General features: G+C 43.2%; 1 protein-coding gene across 1 annotated transcript in view; it reads right to left on the bottom strand.

The window, feature by feature from the left end:
* Window positions 1–2105: 2105 nt before the first annotated feature.
* ptch1 (patched 1) overlaps window positions 2106–20461 on the bottom strand; it is a 49392-nt gene continuing 31036 nt past the window's right edge. The window contains exons 14-24 of the mRNA XM_072387738.1: window positions 19427–20117; window positions 18494–18803; window positions 17301–17443; window positions 13336–13519; window positions 11400–11680; window positions 9804–9941; window positions 9468–9610; window positions 6058–6157; window positions 5569–5925; window positions 4920–5466; window positions 2106–4820 (exon numbers count right to left, since the gene is read on the bottom strand). Of these exons, the coding sequence (XP_072243839.1) occupies window positions 4921–5466; window positions 5569–5925; window positions 6058–6157; window positions 9468–9610; window positions 9804–9941; window positions 11400–11680; window positions 13336–13519; window positions 17301–17443; window positions 18494–18803; window positions 19427–20117 (2893 nt within the window). The 3' untranslated portion in view covers window positions 2106–4820; window position 4920. The remainder of the gene's footprint in view (window positions 4821–4919; window positions 5467–5568; window positions 5926–6057; window positions 6158–9467; window positions 9611–9803; window positions 9942–11399; window positions 11681–13335; window positions 13520–17300; window positions 17444–18493; window positions 18804–19426; window positions 20118–20461) is intronic.

Below are 20461 nucleotides of genomic sequence, written 5' to 3'. Positions count from 1 at the left end.
TTCCAGCCAGAAGCACAGCACCCAGGCCAATTTTAGAAAATCTAATGATACTGGTTTTACTACAGTTGTGACATGTTTTGAATGTAAAACCAGTAGTAGCTGAGAAGTACACTTCTCATTCTCTCTGCAATCATTTACTGCCACTTTAATCGGGTATTTACGAACCTCCAGCGGCTTTGACGTCAATCTGGCAAACAGTGCATGTTCTTAAGTATATTGCTGCGAGCCCACTTACACACACACACACACACAGCCACAGAGGCAAGTATGGTTCATGGTTGAATGATTTTCAAGGTGTCTCTGAGGCCTCAAAGGTAAAACCCCCATTTGTCTGGATCTGGAGTCGTATCAACACACCATGTGATGTTTCCTGCAGATTTATTCTTCAACTCCCCTTTTCATAAAGAATGTGCAAATGAAGTTCTGGATCTGGCGGGAGTGATTGTGTGTGTATGTGTGTGTCCCATGCAGTCATGTCAACAGAGCAATCATTCATGTAGAGGAGAGTATACACTTAGAGGGTTTAGCTCTGCCGGCAGGTGATGATGGACAAGCCTTTCAGGGAATAAGTGAGGAATTGGGAGAGGGAGGGAGAAAGACAGATGGAAAAGAAGGACTGGAGCAAGGAAATCAGGAAAGCCCTTTGTATACCAGTCTTTACAAATGTAGGTTGGAGATACGAAAGCCAAGAATGCAAAACTATTATACGAAGAATAAAGATAAGCTTACCTATGTGTCCGCTCCATTGTTGCTGGGCTTGAGTCGAGAGCCATGGCTGAGCGCTTTGCTTGTCTCAGAGAGAACAAAATTCTTAATTGCCTCCTCTTCCGTGCTTTCTCCATCTTTCTCCCCCTTTCTGTTCTCTGCTGAGGGGACAGGTACCGGAAGCACTCATTCATTAACAACCTGGAGCTTGTTAGCCTCAGTGAAGCACTCCTCAGAAAAGAGGGCCATTTGGTGTGGTTGTGTGTGTGTGTGTGTGTGTGTGTGTGTGTGCATGCATATGTGTTTTTGAGGAGGCAAGGAGGTGAGGAGGGTTAAAGGGTAAGGTAGGGCCAGAAGAGGGGGGTGTGCTGGTTTGGTGACCTGGGGTCCCCTAGCAGATGAGGGGAGTGCTGGTGGAAGAGATCTTAACAACATTACAACTCAATGAACCATGTCACCTACAAACAATCATTTGATGAGCTCTTTTTTTAACACTGAGGATGTAAGTGTTTGAAACACCTAAAACAGCATTTAAAGAATTTTCATACAACAATATTTCCTTCAAATTGCATATTCATGTCTTTTACTGTTGCATAACAATGTGCACAGGCAACATGACTATCACTTTCTCCATTTGCTCTGCACTTGAATGACACAACAACATAAAAGAGCCAAGTCTAGTTAGAGAAGTTCAAAAGATGATACACAACACCCATGCAGTGGGCTTTCCAAACACACCCGGAATTTCGTCAGATGTCAGCCTGCCTCTTTGCACTGGTTGGACAGCAAGCAGGAGATTTGGGTGCTTTTATTGCCTTTAAAAGATAATTACATGCCTACTGCCAACCTCTTCTTCTTGAACCAGGGTCAGCGAGTTTGTTAGCCTTACTGAGTTTCAGGGCGAGATTGTGGCTTGGAAAAGCGGCTCTTTTAATTGTGATGAGGAACAAGAGAAGGGACTTACATTTCGATCGAGGCACTTCTCTGCAGGGTGCCTAAAACTTTTTCCTCACACAACCCTCGAGTATGAAAATAAATCGCTGCCACCCATGCAGCTGACAAGGCACTCTCACTCTTTCACTGTCAGAGCGGCAAGCTCAAGGCCACATGCCCTTTTTCATTACTCTGAACAGGCCAGCTGTATTGTAACTACAACCAATTTCCTTGCAGTCTATAAAGCTGTCAATCAAAATCATACGGAATAGGGAGTGGAGGTGGGGGCAGCAGGGGCGGAGTTGGGTGGGCTTTGGGGGAGGACTGCGGGGCTCTAGACCAAATGTCAGAATTTTACACTGCAGGATGTGTTGGAGGAAGGGGAGGGAGATGGGAGGAAATAGGGATGCAAGGGGGGGGGGTAATTTTTACCTGTTGAAAACTCAACTCAGAGACAAACAAGGAAGTCTTTTTAAGTTTCAATTTATTAAAGTTATGAACAAAGAGACAAATAAGTTATATTTTTATTTGTTAGAAATCTATCAGTGTTTGAACATTAATATTTAGAGAGCTAGTACAATTTTCTACTTTCATGGCTAGCTTCTGACAAACCCATAGAAAACAGCTGTCTCTCTCCAAGGATCAGAACATAATACTGAAGAGGAGGTGTCAATGTTGTCTCACAAGACAGTTAGCAATGAAAGTGTGCACCTTAAGGCTTTTTTCTGTTATGGTATATCATTACATATAAACTCTTTAGAAATATACTTCTGTCAAATACCTTGACAACTACTATGTACACTACAAAAATAAATTTTCATATAAATAAATTATATGGCATACATTTATCTTTGTAACTGAAAACAGCATAAATCCACGCCAACCAAGACCAAAATGGCAGTCTGGAAGAAAAACAGATTTTTTTTTTTCCTTTTAAAATCCTCTAAGAGCTATGATGAGACCTGTAGTGTAAAATGTTATATACTCTTTTTTTTCCTATTTAACATTAGTAAGCACTTTATACAGATCAGACTCCATTATTGTAAAAAAACATTAAACTGTAATAGTGTTTTTTTTTTTCAATAGACATAAAAATCCCTGCATTTGTTATCCACTGGCATCACAACAACAATGAAAAAAAAAAAACCCAAAAACATATTTTATGTTACAAAAATATAAATATCGCAACTGAACAAAAACAAACGAAAAAACATTTAGAAATTAATAAAATAGTTGCCAGCTAGGACTCTCCCCGCTACTGCCAATGTGACAATGGGAGAAATCTATACAAAACAAACAAAATGACCTATTTCATGCAAGCAGCTGATGTAACTTGGTGAGCAATAGGAGGGAAACTGCAAAGACCTCTGGGAAGAGCTACAAGTGTCCAACAGGAAGTGAGAGTGTAAAAATGGTGGTGTGTAGGGAGTGTGTGGACAGGCCAAAGGGGCCTGTGGAGGTTACAGGTATGCCTGCTGGCACTGACACATGAAGACAATAAACTGGCCGTTGCTGGTGGAGAGAGGGGCTGGCGGGGTAAAAACACAGACCCCCCTGAGGCTCTGGCCTGTGCAATTTAGCAGCTGAGGGGGGGATGTCCAATTAGTGTCATGGCATTATGTTGTGGATTTTTATGAGCTGAGGTCAGTGGGGACAGCTGTGGCCAAACTAGCACCAGTTGTCTTTACTGTCACTAAGAGTGGGCTCAGACAGACTGAAAAGATGGACTTGCACATATCAATGACTACACACACACACACACATATTTTGACACACACAAAGCACAATGTCAGGCCATATCAGACTCAGGCCACAGCCACCTGCTTGGTCTAGCTTATTGGATAAACAGAAAGAGCTACTTCAGGCGAGATATTCCTGTGAATGAAATGCAGTCAAGTGCCATGTTGAATCGGGTCATACAGTATACAGTCTGGGCTTTAGCTTATCCACAAGACACTTATGATACAGAGTAAGCATCCCGTTTTGACCCTGTTCCAAAAATCAGTAATGTGAAGGTCCCTGTAAAGGTAGAGTGATTTTCTGAGGTGGGTTTACTGCTCATATGTCAGTATACAGGACAGAACCTGTTTTGAGCCTGCCACGGTTAGACAATACATCACCTCTTACAGTAAAATACAACCAGCCTAACAGACAGTGATACAAAGCTGAGTGCAGAAACAGGTTCCTAAGTGATAACACACACAAAAAAGAAAACAAACAAACAAACAAAAACAAATAAAACAACAACAAACAAAAACAAAAAAGAAAGAAACAAAACAGCTTTAAAAATTTCTTCATGTCAGCTCATCTTAAATAGCACGCATGGCGTGTCAAGTTAAAACAGTAATTGTTTCATAACTACCACAGGTTTGTGATAAAAAAATTAATAGTTTTACAAGCGTACCTTTATACAATAATAAAACTCTCTCTCTCACACACACACACACACACACACACACACACACACACATATATATATATATATATACCATAGCTTTGTTCGATAACGATTTCCCTCATGTTCTAAATGAGTGTAAATGTTAAGACTGTTCTGAGGATGTATCTGAAGAAAAGGCCAGAAAACGATGGGACTAATTCACATTCATTATATAGCCCTACACACACGCTCCTCACATGCACACACATACATATACCTAGACATATCACTTCTTTTGTCTAAAGAGACATTTGCATAGAATTATAAATGTGTACTATTCTAAAAATATTTCGAGCAGCAACAGTGAATGCTGACAGGTAATTTGCCTAGATGAAGCTTCCTAATGGCACAGATCCACAGATAAATGAACAGTAATCAGATATCCATTTCCCTCATACACATGCACTCATTTACATAAACACACGCACACGGACACACGCACCATATAGAATGGCAGCCCCAGTCTGTTAAGATGAGGAGTTGTACAGTTCCTAAAATTATACCTACTTTTTGTTCATATTTACATATGTATACATCTTTTAAATATATAGAAATATCTAAGACAATAGTCCACTGGGTTACAGTAACAATGAGCACCATTATGGCAACACTGGGAAGCTTCTCACTGGCCAGGGCAAGCAAGGCTGGATTATGTTGGGTTGGTCTGTGCCAAGCTGAGTCAAGCTGAGATGCTTCATTATACAGGGGAGTCCATCTTTGGCCATAGTGCTTCTGTCCTCCAGAACTAGAAATAAAACAAAGAGTGTCTTTTCAGTACTTGAAGATAAAACGGGAAAAAATGACAGCCTTATTCCTGGATTTATTTAGAGAGTTGATATCTCACCTCAGCTAGCCCGTCTGCCACTGTTGCTCTCAGCTGCCTCAAACTCTAAATCTTGGAGCTCCATGGCCTCCACCTTGACTCCTCTGGCCCCTGTGTGGGTGTAGAGTGGGACATGTGGGTCCTGGAAGGCGGGTTCTGGTTCCTCCGGCCCTGGTGGGCAGTAACTGTCCGTTGCAGTGTATCCTGGGTAAGAGGAAGCTGGGCTCTGGTTGGACAAGGGGGCCGGATGAACAGCGACAGTTACTGAGGCTGATGCTGTTACCGTGGTTATGGGTTGGCAAAATGGGGTGGGGTTGGGATGGTGATGTGGGAGGTTGTGATTAGGCTGTGGGTTGTGGGACGAGCGACCTCTGTGGCCTGCTGTGTGTTCTCTATGGCTATGTGAGCCATGATTGCCCCCAGCCTCAGTAGCAGTTTCAAAAGCGTCCGTGCGCGGGCGGGCTGGGGGCGGGGCCTGCCAGTGCAGCTGGCTCCTGGGGTCCCTACTACTGTTGCGCTGCGTTGATCCATGCTGGAGTCCAGAATCACAACCCTGAGAGGACACAGACTGGAGAACAAGACAATAAGAAATGAAATGACAATAAGAAATCAAAATGAGCTATTTAAAAAAATACAACATACAACAACGCAATGAGGGATATTTTCTTACCGAAGACACAGTATAGGCTGGAGGGTCAGGCTGTCTGGCTGAGCGCCTGTGTCCTGATCCTGCTCTCCTTCCTTCCTCTATCCTTGCTGCTCTGCCCCTGCTGGTCTGAGGGTGGTACTGCTGCTCCTCTGGTCGAGCTTGTCCTCTTTGCGAATGTAAGTTGTAATTTTGCACCTCCTGGCTGATTCCAGACACTGTGGTGTTAGAGCTGTATTCAGAGTCTGATGAGTCTGAAGCTGCACCAGAGGTGTTGGTGGCCCCAGTGGTGTGGTGAGGACGGACTGAGAAATGAACCACCTGAGGAGGGGCCTCTGGAGAGGGGGTAGGTAACCGACTACGACCATCGGCCGGTGACACCTGAGCAGGGAGAGGAGAGAGCAGTTTAGGCAACAGCACTATGAATAGCTGAAAAATCATTTTAAAAAGCCAATTCTCCTAATCTCCTTGTCCTAGTCTATTTTCATGCAGTTGCATTATTTGAGATCTTACCTCTGGATAGGGTCCAAAGTATGACAGTAATACTGGGAGGAGGACCAATCCATTCAGAACTCCAAGAACTGTTAGGATGGCTAACACTGCAAAGAAATACCTGCAATACAACCCCCATACACAGAGAGTTTAAAAGTTGGAATATAATCCTATATCAGGTACAATGAAGTCTTAAAGTGAAGCTGAAAAACAGAGCATGCATTTTCTCTCTAACTTGCCCGTGATAAAATCTTTACTAAAACTACAAGATGTAACAAGATAGAAAGAAGTCATAAAAAAAAAAATGTTGCTCTGACCAACACAGACAGGTGTGATGAAACAAAGAAAATACTTGTGCAGACCACAGAGGTTTAGACATGGGGAGACATGTACAAGATCAACACATGCCCAAAATAATACTTCCACAAAGCCACTCTCCAAACAAACACACATGTATAAACCCCCCCACAGACAAGCAGGCATGCACTGTGGTTTTGATGAGCAAGGCAGGACGGTACCTTGGATGTGTCTAAGGCCTGCCAAAGAGGGTTAGTCTTTAAGAAGCCGCAGAGAGAAAAAGAAAGAGTGAGCATAATTAGCCAGAGCTGGTTAATTCAAAGGCACGGGAGGAAAGGAAAAAAAAAGAAGGAGGGGGGTATTGGGGGTGAGGGTGTGTGTGGTGTATAAGCAAACAGAAAACAAAGCAGAGAGGAATGTGAAGGGAGGGGGTAAGAGAGGGTAGAGAGGGGGACATAGGGGGTATATGGGGGTGGGGGGGCAAGAGAACAGGGGCCTCTCTCCCCTCTCTGGCAAAAAAAAAAAAAAGAAGCGAGAAGCAAACAGATGAAGTGAAGGGTATAGAATTTAAACAATTTAGTCTCGGAAGAAGAGAAGGGGACCCTTAGAGCACCACCCCTCCCTGGCCTCTCTCCCTCTCTTTTATTTCTCTTTCTATCTTCTGCACCTCACTTTTCTCTCCCTTCCTTCAAGCTAAGCTCCTGTGAAATTCCGGGCCACTCCAGAATCCCCTCTGTCTAATTAAATCTCCAATGTATCAGGTAAGACCCTTCCACTCTAAACCTCTCCCTCTCTCCAGGCCAGCCTCCTTCATTACTGGAGGACTCTCCTCCTCATTGGTTCTACCAGAGGAAGCCCTCAGGTTATCAGGGACACCTCGATAAACCATTAACCCTTTTGCTTCACTCTTGAATATGATGTTGTGGTTCTGCGTGGGTTTAAATAAGGATGAACTGAGGTGAGGTGAATTTCCTTCTCAATGACAATTCTATAGGAGGTACATTTTCATATATCTGACCCTTTTACATTATATTAATCTGTAATTAATCTGTAAATGAATTACAGTGAATAAACAGTGAATGAGTAGATGGACCATCACAAGATTAATCAATTCAAGGTTACTTGGAAAATAATACATGAACTGAATGGAACAATCCACACAGTAAGTGCAATTCTTTGCTAGCAATTTTCATGCAACCTTTTAAGTAAATAGGGTGGACAAATTTTGATATTTCAGCTTGTTTTATGATGGCTGCAGGTGTTGACCCATTAAAGATCAAAGAATGTCGAGTGAAATTGGAGAGGAACTGCTGGTAATCAACAGAGACCAAGGACTGAACGTTTCACTTAATTTATGTCCGATATATGAACTACAGAGTAGCCAAACTAAACAAATTTACATCAGAAAACAACAATAATAGAATTAAGTACATGACATTTGTCATAGATGTTTTGATAATGTTAAAACGTTTTGTTGCTGGATAATGGGGAGATTTTTCAGGACAAAACTGCGCTCAGTGTTCAACAGCCTTTGAAAAGCCGAATACCAGCCTTTGTTGGTAAATGGGTACTGACAGATTACACCTTTGACCGCTCCCTGTTAAAACTCTGTCCAGAGAAACGAAAGCCCATCCAGCTTTCATCTGCTTAAGTACATCATCATAACTACTTCTGCAAATCAGTGTGTCATCACTACAGGTCAGCCTTTTCATGGACACCAGCGTGGCTAAATGCTACGTCACCTTTGGACACATATGCATGCACACACATGTACAGTACACACGCACGCATGCAGGCCACATACCAGGCCGCCATGGCTGTTTACAGTGAAAACATTCACAGGGCTGATGGAGAAAGTCAGGGAAACATTTCTTTCGGCACAAGCAGCAAAATATGAGCTTGGCCTGTTGTTATTGCACTGTCTTGGGGCGCTGCTTTGTTTGCTCAGACAACAGCAGAACCTTTAAATGGAGGTCCCGGACAGAGCCAGAAACCAGAGCACAGCACACCACTGGAGGTGAGGAGAGAAGGTCTGTAGGCCTCTACAGTTTATGTTTGTATGAGCCTCATTCAGTGTGTGTGCTCTCACTTGCAGTCATGCCACCACTGACCCCAATGATTACAGGGTCAGGGAGCAGGTTGGTGAGTTTGTGTCCATATGTGGGGGACTGTGTGTAATTGTCTAAGTGTACATATAGGAACTGAGGCCTCTGCACATGGCACAGATTGTGTGATTGCAGATCACACAGAGTTCAGTGCTCATAGTTCTTAAAGGAGCAGGTCGACCAAATTATACAGCAAATTGCAACCAAGAATGTGTGCATGTGCAGACACTTGAAATTGCGCACAAAGCCCAATTCCTCATAATAGTCCAAGGTTGTGAGTGTTTAAAATGATTCATTTTCGTCCCATGTGTGTGGCTCACAAAGAAGACCCACAAGAGAAGCCACCAACACAGCCTTCATAGTATGTCTGTTTTAATTTCCAATTATCCCGTCTTTCCACATCTACTCTCCTACCCCCTACCCTAATGCTCCTTCCCATGCTTATAAATGTCAGATCAGGGCAGTTAAACTAGTTGAAGGATATTACAAAAGCCAGAGGATTTTCCTGCTTTTTTCCCCTCCATTTCCTCACTTTCTTTCATTTCTCTCTACTTCACTGTTAGTTCCATCCAAGCTGTCTTCCTCCTCCAACTTCTCCTGACCTTGAGCCCTATATCCTTCCCCTGGTTTTCTCTAAACTGTCAGGCATGAGAAACATTAGAGGGGAGAGGAACAGGATGAAAGGAAACACATGAGCAGAAAGGATGTAGAAAGATAAAATCTTTTTTATGAAGCTTTTTGGAGATCACCAGCCCGAAAAGGAAATAAAAACAGGTATGTCTAGCTGGGAAAAGGATGAGGTTTACAGAGAGGGAGTCAGCAATGGAGATGTGGGTGGAAAACAAAGAAATAGAGGGAGGAAACAGGGAGAGGAGAGGCCTTCATGCATGACTGGTATACCAGGTAGATTCCTGTGACATGCAGGTAGAGGCATGGTCTTGATGGACTGAGGTGCCATATGATAACCTCTTAAGTGCTATGCTGGGACCTAATGTGAAGGCTTCTTCTAAGGCTTGATTTTGCACTCACCTGACGATAAAGTCAAACTCAGAGCCTGCGAGCATTAGGACGCCTAATAAAGTGGAAAAGGCTCCATCGAGCACCGGAGCAAACATGTGCTCCAGTGCCAGCACTGCCCGCTTGTGACGATCCCCTATGGCTGTCAGGAATGCCTATAACACACAAAAATACACTTGACATCTCACTCTCAATGGTATTCGCTCATTCCAGAATCATACAGTAACAAAGAAAAAGATTATAAGATTATTCAGCAATAAATTTCACCATTTTAATGGCTGATTTTTAGAATTAGACAGAGAGACCACAGTGATTGGGACAATCTATTTAAAATGTTTGTATGCCTACCAGAGCCACATGGACAGTGAACTCCACTCCGATGCCAACAGAGGCAATGAGAATGACAACGGGGACGGCGCTCAGCTTGATTCCCATCAGGCCCATGAAGCCAAACAGCTCCACAGTCATGAGAGAAAGCACCAACACCTGGGGATGAAGAAGAGGATTCTTTAAGAGGTCTGAATTTACAGTTACCCTGAACTTTTACACAAGTACGTAGGAATATACCGTGAGGGTATCTCTGTTATATAGATGTGTTAAGTAGTAACCACAGACGTGGGTGAAATATGATGTGAGTTGGTGAGTGTGCGAATGTGTGGAAGCTCTTGAGCGGAGCAGGACAGGAGCTGAGAGTAAATGCCAATATCAGCTGACAGGTGTCAGGTTACATGGGGCCCAAATACTTTGAACAGGGCTGATGTTGGCAAGGGAGGTAGCTTTGTGTCTGTATGTAGGTGTCCACGAGGGGTATTTGTGTGTGGTACTGTCTACACTTTATTCTCAATTCCATTTTGGGTAATCTGATTATAAATTGGCAGATATACTGAGAGAATATTTGGCCCTTATCGTATTCAGGAAGTAAAATTTGGAAATAGACTTGGCTACTTTAGGAAGTTAAGAGTTTTTGTATGCATCATTCAGTATGTATTTCTCTGTTTTAATTTGCTACATAAACGTTAGGAACATGATCAGGAAGCACAAAGATCACAACTGACCACGCAATTCTTACTTTCTACAACATTAAATATCAAGTGGATTAGAAACAAATCTCTATAAATATAATATCTTTACCAGGTGAAGATAGATTTTAATGGAAATAGCTACGAGGGTTTGATGTTGTAGCACTGGCTGGGGTCTAGTCCTTGACGCTTCTCTATAACCAGCCTTTTGATCTAGCTTGTAAAGCCTGAAGGATGAACATGAATTCCCCTCCTTCCTTGTTTTAAGGGCTCAGGTGGCCTGGTTACTGCTTGTTATAAAATACAACCCACCAGAGAGAAACCAGAGTGCTCTGTGTATGTGTTTCTGTGTGAATTATGTCCCTGCGTGTTTACACGTCCATGCAGTATTTGTACAAGTATATACAAGCCCATGAACGCTCAAAAGTGTGTATGTGAATGGGTGCCTGCTTGTATCCTTGGAAACTCATCGTGTGAGAGGAGCAGAAGAGGACACGAGTGGGGGGGTGGAAAATGATCCTGACTTTTTCTAGGTTTAGAGTGGGAGCTAGTTGCTGGAGTAACTTTGTGTCCTCTCCTGAATTATTTTAGCATTGATGTCTGGGAGTGTTGGAATAGACTAAACAGACTGATCCTAACAAAACAGCATAAGATAAACATTGGTGGCTGAGGCTTTAGTAACATAAAGCAGCACTTAACTTCCTGAGGCTCTCCCTCTGACATATATTTTAGACCACACAAAAACAGGATATAACTCAAGGAGCACAGGCAAATTGTACTTTAATTAACCAAAGGTTAATAAGACAAGACTAGTTTGTAAAATAATCCAATTACTAACCAAATTTGGAAGACAAAAGTTCTGCAGTTTATGGATACATGTTTTTCTAGTATAGTTGACTACACTCTCTTTGTTTTCAACACTTACTATAATGCCAGCGGTCCATGGGTTGAGCAGAAAAAGGGCACAGACCAGGAAGGTGCAGGCAAGCACAACACTGATGGACAGCAGAAGCCAGTGGCGCAGACTAACATACTGTTCCCAGAACAGGAAAGGGTAGCCGTTGGGATAAGAGGGCAGACCTTGTCGACTGTAATTGCTGCAGATAGCCCGCACGCTCTCGATGGCCTCCACAAACTGTGGCGTCTCCCGGAGCCCGTTGAGGTAGAAGGGAAACTGTGCATATTCAATTGGCTCAGCAGCAGGAACTGGGTGGAGATAAAAGGAGAAGGACGAGAAATTAAAATAAAAAGTGACCACGAGCAGCAGCTAATCAGATCTGTCACATTAGGCCGCCAATTTTTTCAAGGTCATGAAATTCTAATTCAATAAAACATGTAGCTAAAAAAATAATGAAATAATCAGACAACTCATTATTGGCAACAACAGGACACTTGTCTGTCCAGATTAACTAGCGTTTGGTTCTGATTCTTAGTGAATCTGCAAAAATGAATTGAGACTGTTCAGCCAAGCTACCAATATTATGGTTGTGCCTTCCCAATCCAACCTTGGTCCAAGAGAAGCTACATCTGTGGGCAAGTTTCTGTGCGTGTGGTGGTGGGGGAGGCTTGTGAAACAGAGCTCCATTCACTCAAACTTCACCAGTCTGTGGTCAAAACTGGCTAACGAGGGCCTATCAGTTCCAGACACAGCAGACTGTCAAACCTCACGTTGATTCACGGTAATTACAATGTCAGAATGACTGCTATTACCACACCCTAAACTTAGCACCACCGTATACGGCATAATGTAGATGCATAAACACGTATACCTGCCTGTCACTCAACAATGAAGTCATACTTGGTGCTGAGAAACACGGTTTTTATTCAGAATTTTGCTGTCAGCTCGTTGAAACAAAGGATTTCTAAGCAGCTCCACATCTACCAACCTACCCTACTTTTTTTTTTCTCACAGAAAAGAAACATTTTTGACTGTGGTTTTGGTGTGAGTGTGTGTTCCACAGTAAGACTAAAGTCAGACAGGAGCACATGCTAACACAGTATGGCCAATTATAATCTCAACAATAAATTCCCATTAAAAGCAGCTAGCTTCTAGGCAACATAGATCTGCTCCAGGTGACTCCCACACACCAAAGCACTTCATTCTGCTTATCCAATAACATTCCCCCTGTCACGGATGTCCTGCTTGTTATCCAGTTGTTCATCCCACTGAAACCCAGTTTCTCTTTGTTATCCAATCATCTTCCTCCCCTGTGGAGATCCTACTTACTCACACCGAATCACAAGCCAAACTCTAACAACAACATGGCCGTACTTTTTTTTTTATGTGACTTTATAGAGTGTGTTTGTGCTACATAAAAGAGAACAGTGCGTGTGTCTTGTTTGGGGTCACTGGGTTTTAATAATGCACGCGTGTGTTCGTGTGTCAACATGTGTGCGTAATGCTGGGGCCCCATGGCAGTCAGGATTATAGCATTCACCACAGGCAGTACGTTGATTTGTGTTTGGTCCTCGGCTTTGCAACACGAGCTCACACATGTACCCGCACAGCACCAGTACAGTAAAGTCTATTACCTCACTTTGAGCTAAGAGGCAGACAAGGTGCAATAATTAGACCACAAGAGGTAAACACAACTCACAAGTAGCAGCCGGCTTATGGAACCTAAAAAAAAAAAGGAGGCAAAGCTGATACCAGTGAGCCCACGCGAAAATGACATACAATGTATGGGTAAAAACATAGCAAATATGAACTCTAAATTTTCATATGACTAGATTTGTTGGAGATTACAACAATACTACTTCAGTTCTCAACCTTATATGCACCAGACTCTATCCTCTTTTGCTATAAGGCATCCGGCTCTCAATTGTAAGATGATTTGTGGCCTTTTGGTCTGCCAACTTACTGCTGAGGCGTGTCTCGGGCATGGAGTCGGTGCGGTCGTGGAGCCACTCAGGAGGGTGTGGACGGATGTTGGCCTGCGAGGCAGCATACGCTACAGGATCATTGCTAACCCAGGCGGTTAGGTAAATGTAAAAAGCCCCAGGGTTGATGATCCCATCTGCATCGACAAGCCTCTGACGAGTCAGCTGCAAAAGCCACAAAAGAGATTCGTTAATGATCGTAAAAATTAGCAAACAGACAGTTAAAAAAATCTTTTCTGCTACGGTACACGCGGGCGAGAACTTTTGAAACTGAAAACTTGGCACTGAGGTTATGAAAAAGACGAAAAAAAAGGATTGTGGTGCTGACAGCTGTTAAGTATGTTCTGGAAACGAAAAGGCATTGTGAAAATAAGGCATTTGTGACCATAACCTTCTACAGGTGAGCTGACCACAGAAATTCTTCTTTGCACACATGCATGAGTGCAAGAAAACGGAGCACCTTTCAAAATCTGAGTCAAATATCAGTCTCTCTTTCCAACCAAAGAAAAATCAACAAGTCAAACACTGGTTACCTTTCTGAACATTCCCGTATTTCAGTTTCCCAGAATTACCATGCCACATTAAAACATGGAAAACGTTGAATCAGCGTCTCCCTTTACATACAGTAGATACTGGCTGGCCAACCTCAGGCCTAACATCCTGACCACTCTGAATAAATTTATAAAGGAAGCCTTGCAGCACTCCTGTTAAAATGCTGCAGTTGCTGATGGCTATGGAGTGAGGTTAGTTTTATTATATCTATATAACTAAGTTTACAGCAAGAGAGAAGATGTAATCTCGTACTTTATTTTACATAAAAGGCTGCATTCAGACCTGAGCAAATTGATCAATAATGAACTTTTTAACAGTATTTTTGACCATGCTAATAGAATGGATATGATGTCAGTGTTGGTATCTTATGGCATCAGAGTGGTCCATGTTAAAAAACATGTCAACAGCATGATGACAATTTGGTACAGATTTGATGGTTTATTCCAACTATGGATTCTTTTGGTTTTTAGATGTTCAGGTTGCAGGGGTGACCTCATAGCTGAGTCATTAGTACCTGCCTGGCTGAACCCTGTAAGTTCACATCATTCCCCTACTGGCTTCCAAAATTTCATGTATTTTTATTAATGCAAATTAATAAATAAAATGAAATCAATTATTGATCATACGCCTAAAAAATTACCCACCAGTTTCATGGGCTGTCATTCAAATAGATACATGCTAAATAGGATAAAACAATAAACCCCAAGAGGTTAAAGCAAAAAAAAAAAAAAAAAAAGTACAAAAAAAATCATGCTCACACATACATCATCAGTGATTAACATTGCTGACACAAACATGTGTTGTCAAGGTTATGTTAACTCCATCAGAATTATTTTTCTTAGATCTATTTATAATAAAATATCTTAAACAATGACTTTGCAATATTTGACCTTCTATTAATGGATAGCTATAGTTCTAGAGATTTATCTACTCAAAAAAATGATGAGAAACTTTTTCTTTTGTGCTTTTTTCTCCTAGGCATTTCCAGTCGGATTTAATGGCTGTAATCAGTGCATGAATGGCTGTCTAGCTTTTTTTTTTTTTTTCACTTTTAGTGAAACCTAGCATTGCTACTTCCCGAGAGGTAAAACCATTACTGTACTGCTCTGCCACTCTCCCTTCTAGGAACCATAAATCCCTATTTCACAGAGGCAGGGAGAGCTTTCAGGGGTGAAGCTGGACTCATGGGGTTAGGTGGATGAATAATTTGTAGTAGGAGGGTGGCGAGAGAAAAATTGCTTGAGTTAGCGTAACAATAAAAAAATTGGCTGGAGTCCCTGAGCGCGTCTGTGTGCAGTTAACCTGGTTGTTAACACTGAAGGAAATGCCACCCAGCAAATGGAGTAGAGCTATAAAAATAACACAACATCTGTACAAATGTTGCTCACACTTGGTTCTTCTGACCCCTATGGGTACCCAGAATGCCTGGCGCCACAGAGTCACCCGGGCCTAAAAAGAAAAGAGCTTTTGATATAGAGTTAGCATGGCATTTTTGGACTTTAAATCCTTCTAGCGACTTCTCCTCTCGATACTCACGCCCTTCTGTATTCCCAACTTTATCTCTCTCAACCACACACAAAGAATGAACAACCACCAGGCACCAGGCAGAATTGTCAGTTGGGGCAGATCAAATAGAGAGCTCCTATGCACAGACTCATAGAGTGCCGTATCAAAATAAAATATCTAGCTTTGCAATTTGTCAGGGTCAGAAAAAGATCTGGTCCTGATTTTGAGATGTAGAAAACAGCTACTGCAACTGCAGAACACATATTCAAAACATACAAATGAACACAGAGCTGGCTCAAAGAAACCACGTGTTTCAGATCCCCTCAAAGAGAGTGAACACAGCAGCGGAGCACAGAGGTCAGGAGTTAGCGAGGGAGAGATAGAGCGAAGGAGCAAGCGCGAGAGCTGGATTCCAGAGGATCTGGATTGAATTTAACAGCGGGATATGCAACAACTGTAAGTCTTCAAGCTGTCATGGGAAGCCCAGGCAGCTCTGCTGGCAGCCCCTATGACTCCCGGAGAGTACAGTTCCCTCAAAGGCAGACAAAGTGATGTCACAGGGCCGCACACTAGGCTTGTCTCAGCTTCCTGGCAGCTACAGAGAGCTATAAGGAGGACTAAAATGCTGCTGCAATAGTTTATTGGGTAAGATAAATAGTCAAAACAAACACGAGAGTGAAAAGAGTGGTGAAAGCCTTAAGTCTCAACTGTAGACAAGCATGACTTGAACATATTCACAGACAAATGATAAACAAAAATAAACACAAGATACAGCAGTGTGGATCAACTTTGATTAAAATTACCTCAGTGTTGAAAGAAATATGGATTGTTTTGTGTTTGAGATTTTTTAGTAATCCTTGCCAAGAATTTTGTTTTTATATTTCTTCAGTTTCTAATCTTCTGTTTTCACTTTTTCCTGCCAAAGAATTCAGCCATGCATCCACATCTGTTGTTTCTTTGGGGGTGGTACAAGATTCAAATAAAAAACATGCAATGCCCCGTTGAAGCCGAGTAAATTCTCCCATCCCTACAAAGTCAATCTTTCCCCTCATATCCTCTTGTTTCTCCCCCACCCTATCTCATTTATCAGCAAGTTGGTATCTTTCTGCTGACATGTAGGAGACTTGATTTCATCTTCTGCGTATTTCCTCTCTCGACCTCCTTCTGAGATCCAAGCTTCTCACTTGGTTGACTTGAGTCCTTGTTGGATATCAAAATCTCCTACAATTCCAGACTGGAGACGGGGCTCACTTAAGCAGCTGAACTGGAAATTGTAAGATGATTAAGATAACATCTTTTGTTGCATACTTTTGTTGCATGCCTTCATTTGAACTTTTTGACTTAGACTGAGGTGGAAATCTAAACAGCCCTATTGTGTAGGCACACCATTTCAGCACAATGTAATGGACTTCTTGTGAGCCTGCCAGTATTAGTGATCAAATATGGCCGCTCTCTAGACTGCTCGAGAGCAGAATGTTGCCTCTCAATGCAAATGGTGTGCACACCGTCCAAAGCGAGACAATAACACAGGCAACATCTTTGCAGAGAGCAACTCTTTGAGCAACTGCTGGGGCACCTCACAAACCGACGAATGGTTTAAGCGCAGAGCTGATTGGTTTTTCAGAGGCAGGCTGAAGCTCCAGTGAGAGCTTTAAATTTCTGGGCTCGGTAAAGTCATCACAGAGAGAAGATGAAGACAGATGAGGAAAGAAAGAGAAAACTTGTAACAGCAGGGCGTGGCTATTCTTGGCCGAATCACACAAAAAATCTCAAGATGAGTGCACACAGTCTGTTCTTCAGCAAAGTCTTTGTATACTCCCCAAAACCTTTGATTTGTTTCACTTGTGTTCATGGGACTGACAAAAATGAGCAAAAATCCCAAGCATACCTGGTTGAAATTGATGGGTTTCTCCCTACGTCCTGTCTGCACCAAAAGTTTATAAGCCAGGACGCCGTCGTCAGAGCCATTTCTGTAGCTGGTGAGTGTGATGCGACCAGCCTCCCAGTCCTTGTCAAATGCCTGCTGGAGTCCTTTAGTAAACCACAACAAGACAGACTGGTGAGATGTGGATGTTGAAAAAGGTTACTTGCTCTGTTATCTTCATTCTTCCTCTGACAATTACAAAGTACGGTTCACAGGAAAACACAACATGTAATAACCTAGCACAGTAAAAACAGAGCTTAAAACAACACTGCAACCTAACCCAAACCCCATAATAAGCGTCACTGATTTCATATAACTCCATTCTCAACCACCAAGCAAGACTTCAAAAGCCTAAAATCTGCTGCTTCTAATTCAAAGCGATCGTTACGAACTATATCAGTAACATGTTTCTCCCATTCTATACTGCTGTCTAATCCATATGTGTATTCCTCCCCTCCTCTCTGCCCCCCCCCCCCCCCCCCCCCCCCCCCCCAAAAAAAAGACCCATGCTGTGGTCTGTCTGTGGGAGATGTTGTTTTGGGTCTCGTTCCTTGGCCTGTCTGGCTCCAATTTGTCCCACCATTGCAGAAAGCAATATCAGACACAGTCTTCCCTCTCTCACTCACACACACACACTCTCTGTGTGGTTCCCAGCCGGCTCACACACAGACTCTCACAGTGTGTTTTATCTTTAAGAGCGAGTCAGTGATGGTTTCCTCACTGAAAATAAAGCCATTCTTGGACTTTGTTGACATGTAAAAGAGTGGCACTTCTGCTCGGCGGCTGGAAAAGAATCGGGCAGTCCCATGCAATTTCATTCGTGGCGCTCTGCATGTTATATGATTTTTCTGATGAGTATTGACTGTGTCTCAGAGGTGGCAAGCTGTTTCACACATGAATTCCAGAGATGTTAAGAAGAATGTGCTGACAATTTGGTCTGGATTTTTTTCCGCAGTCGAGTACATGTGTGAACAGCGACTGCGGAAGATTATCTGTGTGCGCTCACAGCTGGATACAGAGGGAGGGGCGTTGTGTAAAAAAAATGTATATACCCTCGACTCCCCGACACTAAATCACAATTCTACACCTAACCAATGTTGTCAAAAATGGGCAGATACATTTTTTCGCTTGCAATTAGAAATCAGGGTTGAATTTACCTTGCAGCCAGTCCCTGAAATAGTGAAGCCACATGCGGGGCAGCTGACCGTTGTCCTCCTTCAGCACATAGCGAACGGTGTGGAACCTTTGGTGAAGCTGGTGCAGCAGTGGCTGGATCTGGGCATAATCGGCCCGCTGTGTCACCACATACATGTTGTAGAAGGAGAAGAACTTGAACTGGGCACCGATGAAGTCATACTCGCTGGTCTCTCTGGGTACGATGTCCGTCAGCTCCAGGCCATCCCTCACCTGAGTGGTCCCGTACAAACTGACTCCCAGCAGGCAGAGGAACAGTACAATCACAACCACCTGGAGTCAGAGGGATGAACATGCAGCTGAATCTATGAAATCACTGCAGGGCGCATATTCTGAACCACTGAGGTGCACAAACAAATATGAATGACTGACACATGATTAACCCTCTGGGGTCTGAGCCGTAATGACGTCATGCGACCTGATCACGCCGGCGTGATCATAGACCTCAGAGGGTTAATAAAGGATTGCAGCAGCATGTTCAAAAATATACAAAATCTGAATGAATTTAAATAACTTAAAACAACACAAATGCACAGTCTAAATGTTCAGCAGTAAGGGAGGTGTTGGATAAAGACATCACAGAACTGCAGGAAGCAATTTGGTCCAATGTAGAAACATTTGACAGTATGCTGAAACTGAGAAACACTTTTTAATGTCAAGTACAGGCCACCGGATGATTTCAGCCCTGGAGGGCTTTGAAATGATAGGCCACCCACAAGACTGAGGTCAGCCTCCACCCCAGATTTCCTCCTTCTCCTCTATTCAGTCCGGTGACTAACCTTCCCAGTCAAATTATCGCCACAGTGAGTTAGCTTTGCTCACAAATACCCCTTTACCTCACACAGAAGTTATTCAACTCCCTTTTCGATAAAAACACATACAGAAACCAAACTCACCTTGGTGGTGGGTTGCAGAAGGAATGGAGCATAGTGCTTCTCAGCAAAAGAGGCTAGGGTCCAGCGAGAGCAGGGGGGGTCCAGGCAGTGCAGGCCCAGGGTGGCCTCTCCGATCTGGGACAACAGGTCCCGAGTTGAGCTGTTGTTTTCTGGACTTTGACCAGTCGATGAGGTGGCATCACCCTGAGGGACTGAGCAGCCACCAGAGGTGGGTGCAACAGCAGGAGACGTGGGGTAATGATGGGAAAATACGGCAGAGCCTCGGGAGCCCCCATTATTTCTGTTGCCATTGTTGTTGTTGCTCAGATTGCCATGATTGCTGCCGCTGCCATTCATGCTGCTGCTGGTGTTGTTGTTGTTGTTGTAATAGTCACTGTTAAGGTTGCCCCTAGTAGGAGCTGGGTTGATGGGCTGCACAGAGATCTGAGATCTGGGCTCGGCTGTGGTGTAGAAGGCTTGAGTCCGGGGGTCATACTCTGTCCTGAGCTGTACAGTGGATTGCATGGTGATTTGGGTCTGCTGGGCAAAGCCGTGGCTGCTGTAGGTTGGAGGGGGGCTACTGTAGCTGGGGGGAGGAGTATGATATGAGGGAGGAGAGGTGCGATATGACGGCGGGGGGCTGTAGTGGCTTGCGTCTGCCCCATCCAAGTACGCCTGAGGCTCAATCTGAATCACACGGTTGGCACAGGGGCTGTCATGATAAACACAGTGGAAAAACAGTAAGACAATGGAATGCTACAAGAGAAAATATGCAAAGGAAGAAAATTCTTTGTGAAATTACACAGAACTAAGATCCAACAATCAAGCACATCCATACTATTGCTGAGCCCATAAGCATGCCCAGACAGGCAAAGTTTAATGAGAACTGTGACATGTAAATATTGAAATAACCAAGAACCCAGACAGAAAGAGACAACTTTAGCAATTAGGTTTTGACTTAGGGGGATTAATGTGAAAACACCTTGGGAGATGACTGTTTAAGTAATATATTATTAAAGATCTAAAGAACGGCAATGCAACGACCCTGAGCAGAAT

This window comes from Leuresthes tenuis, unplaced genomic scaffold, assembly GCF_036924035.1.
Source record: "Leuresthes tenuis unplaced genomic scaffold, fLeuTen1.0.hap1 SCAF_6, whole genome shotgun sequence".
NCBI classification, from domain to species: Eukaryota; Metazoa; Chordata; class Actinopteri; order Atheriniformes; family Atherinopsidae; genus Leuresthes; species Leuresthes tenuis.
Note: the sequence above shows the minus strand (reverse complement) of the source record. Positions and strands in the feature narration are given on the sequence as shown.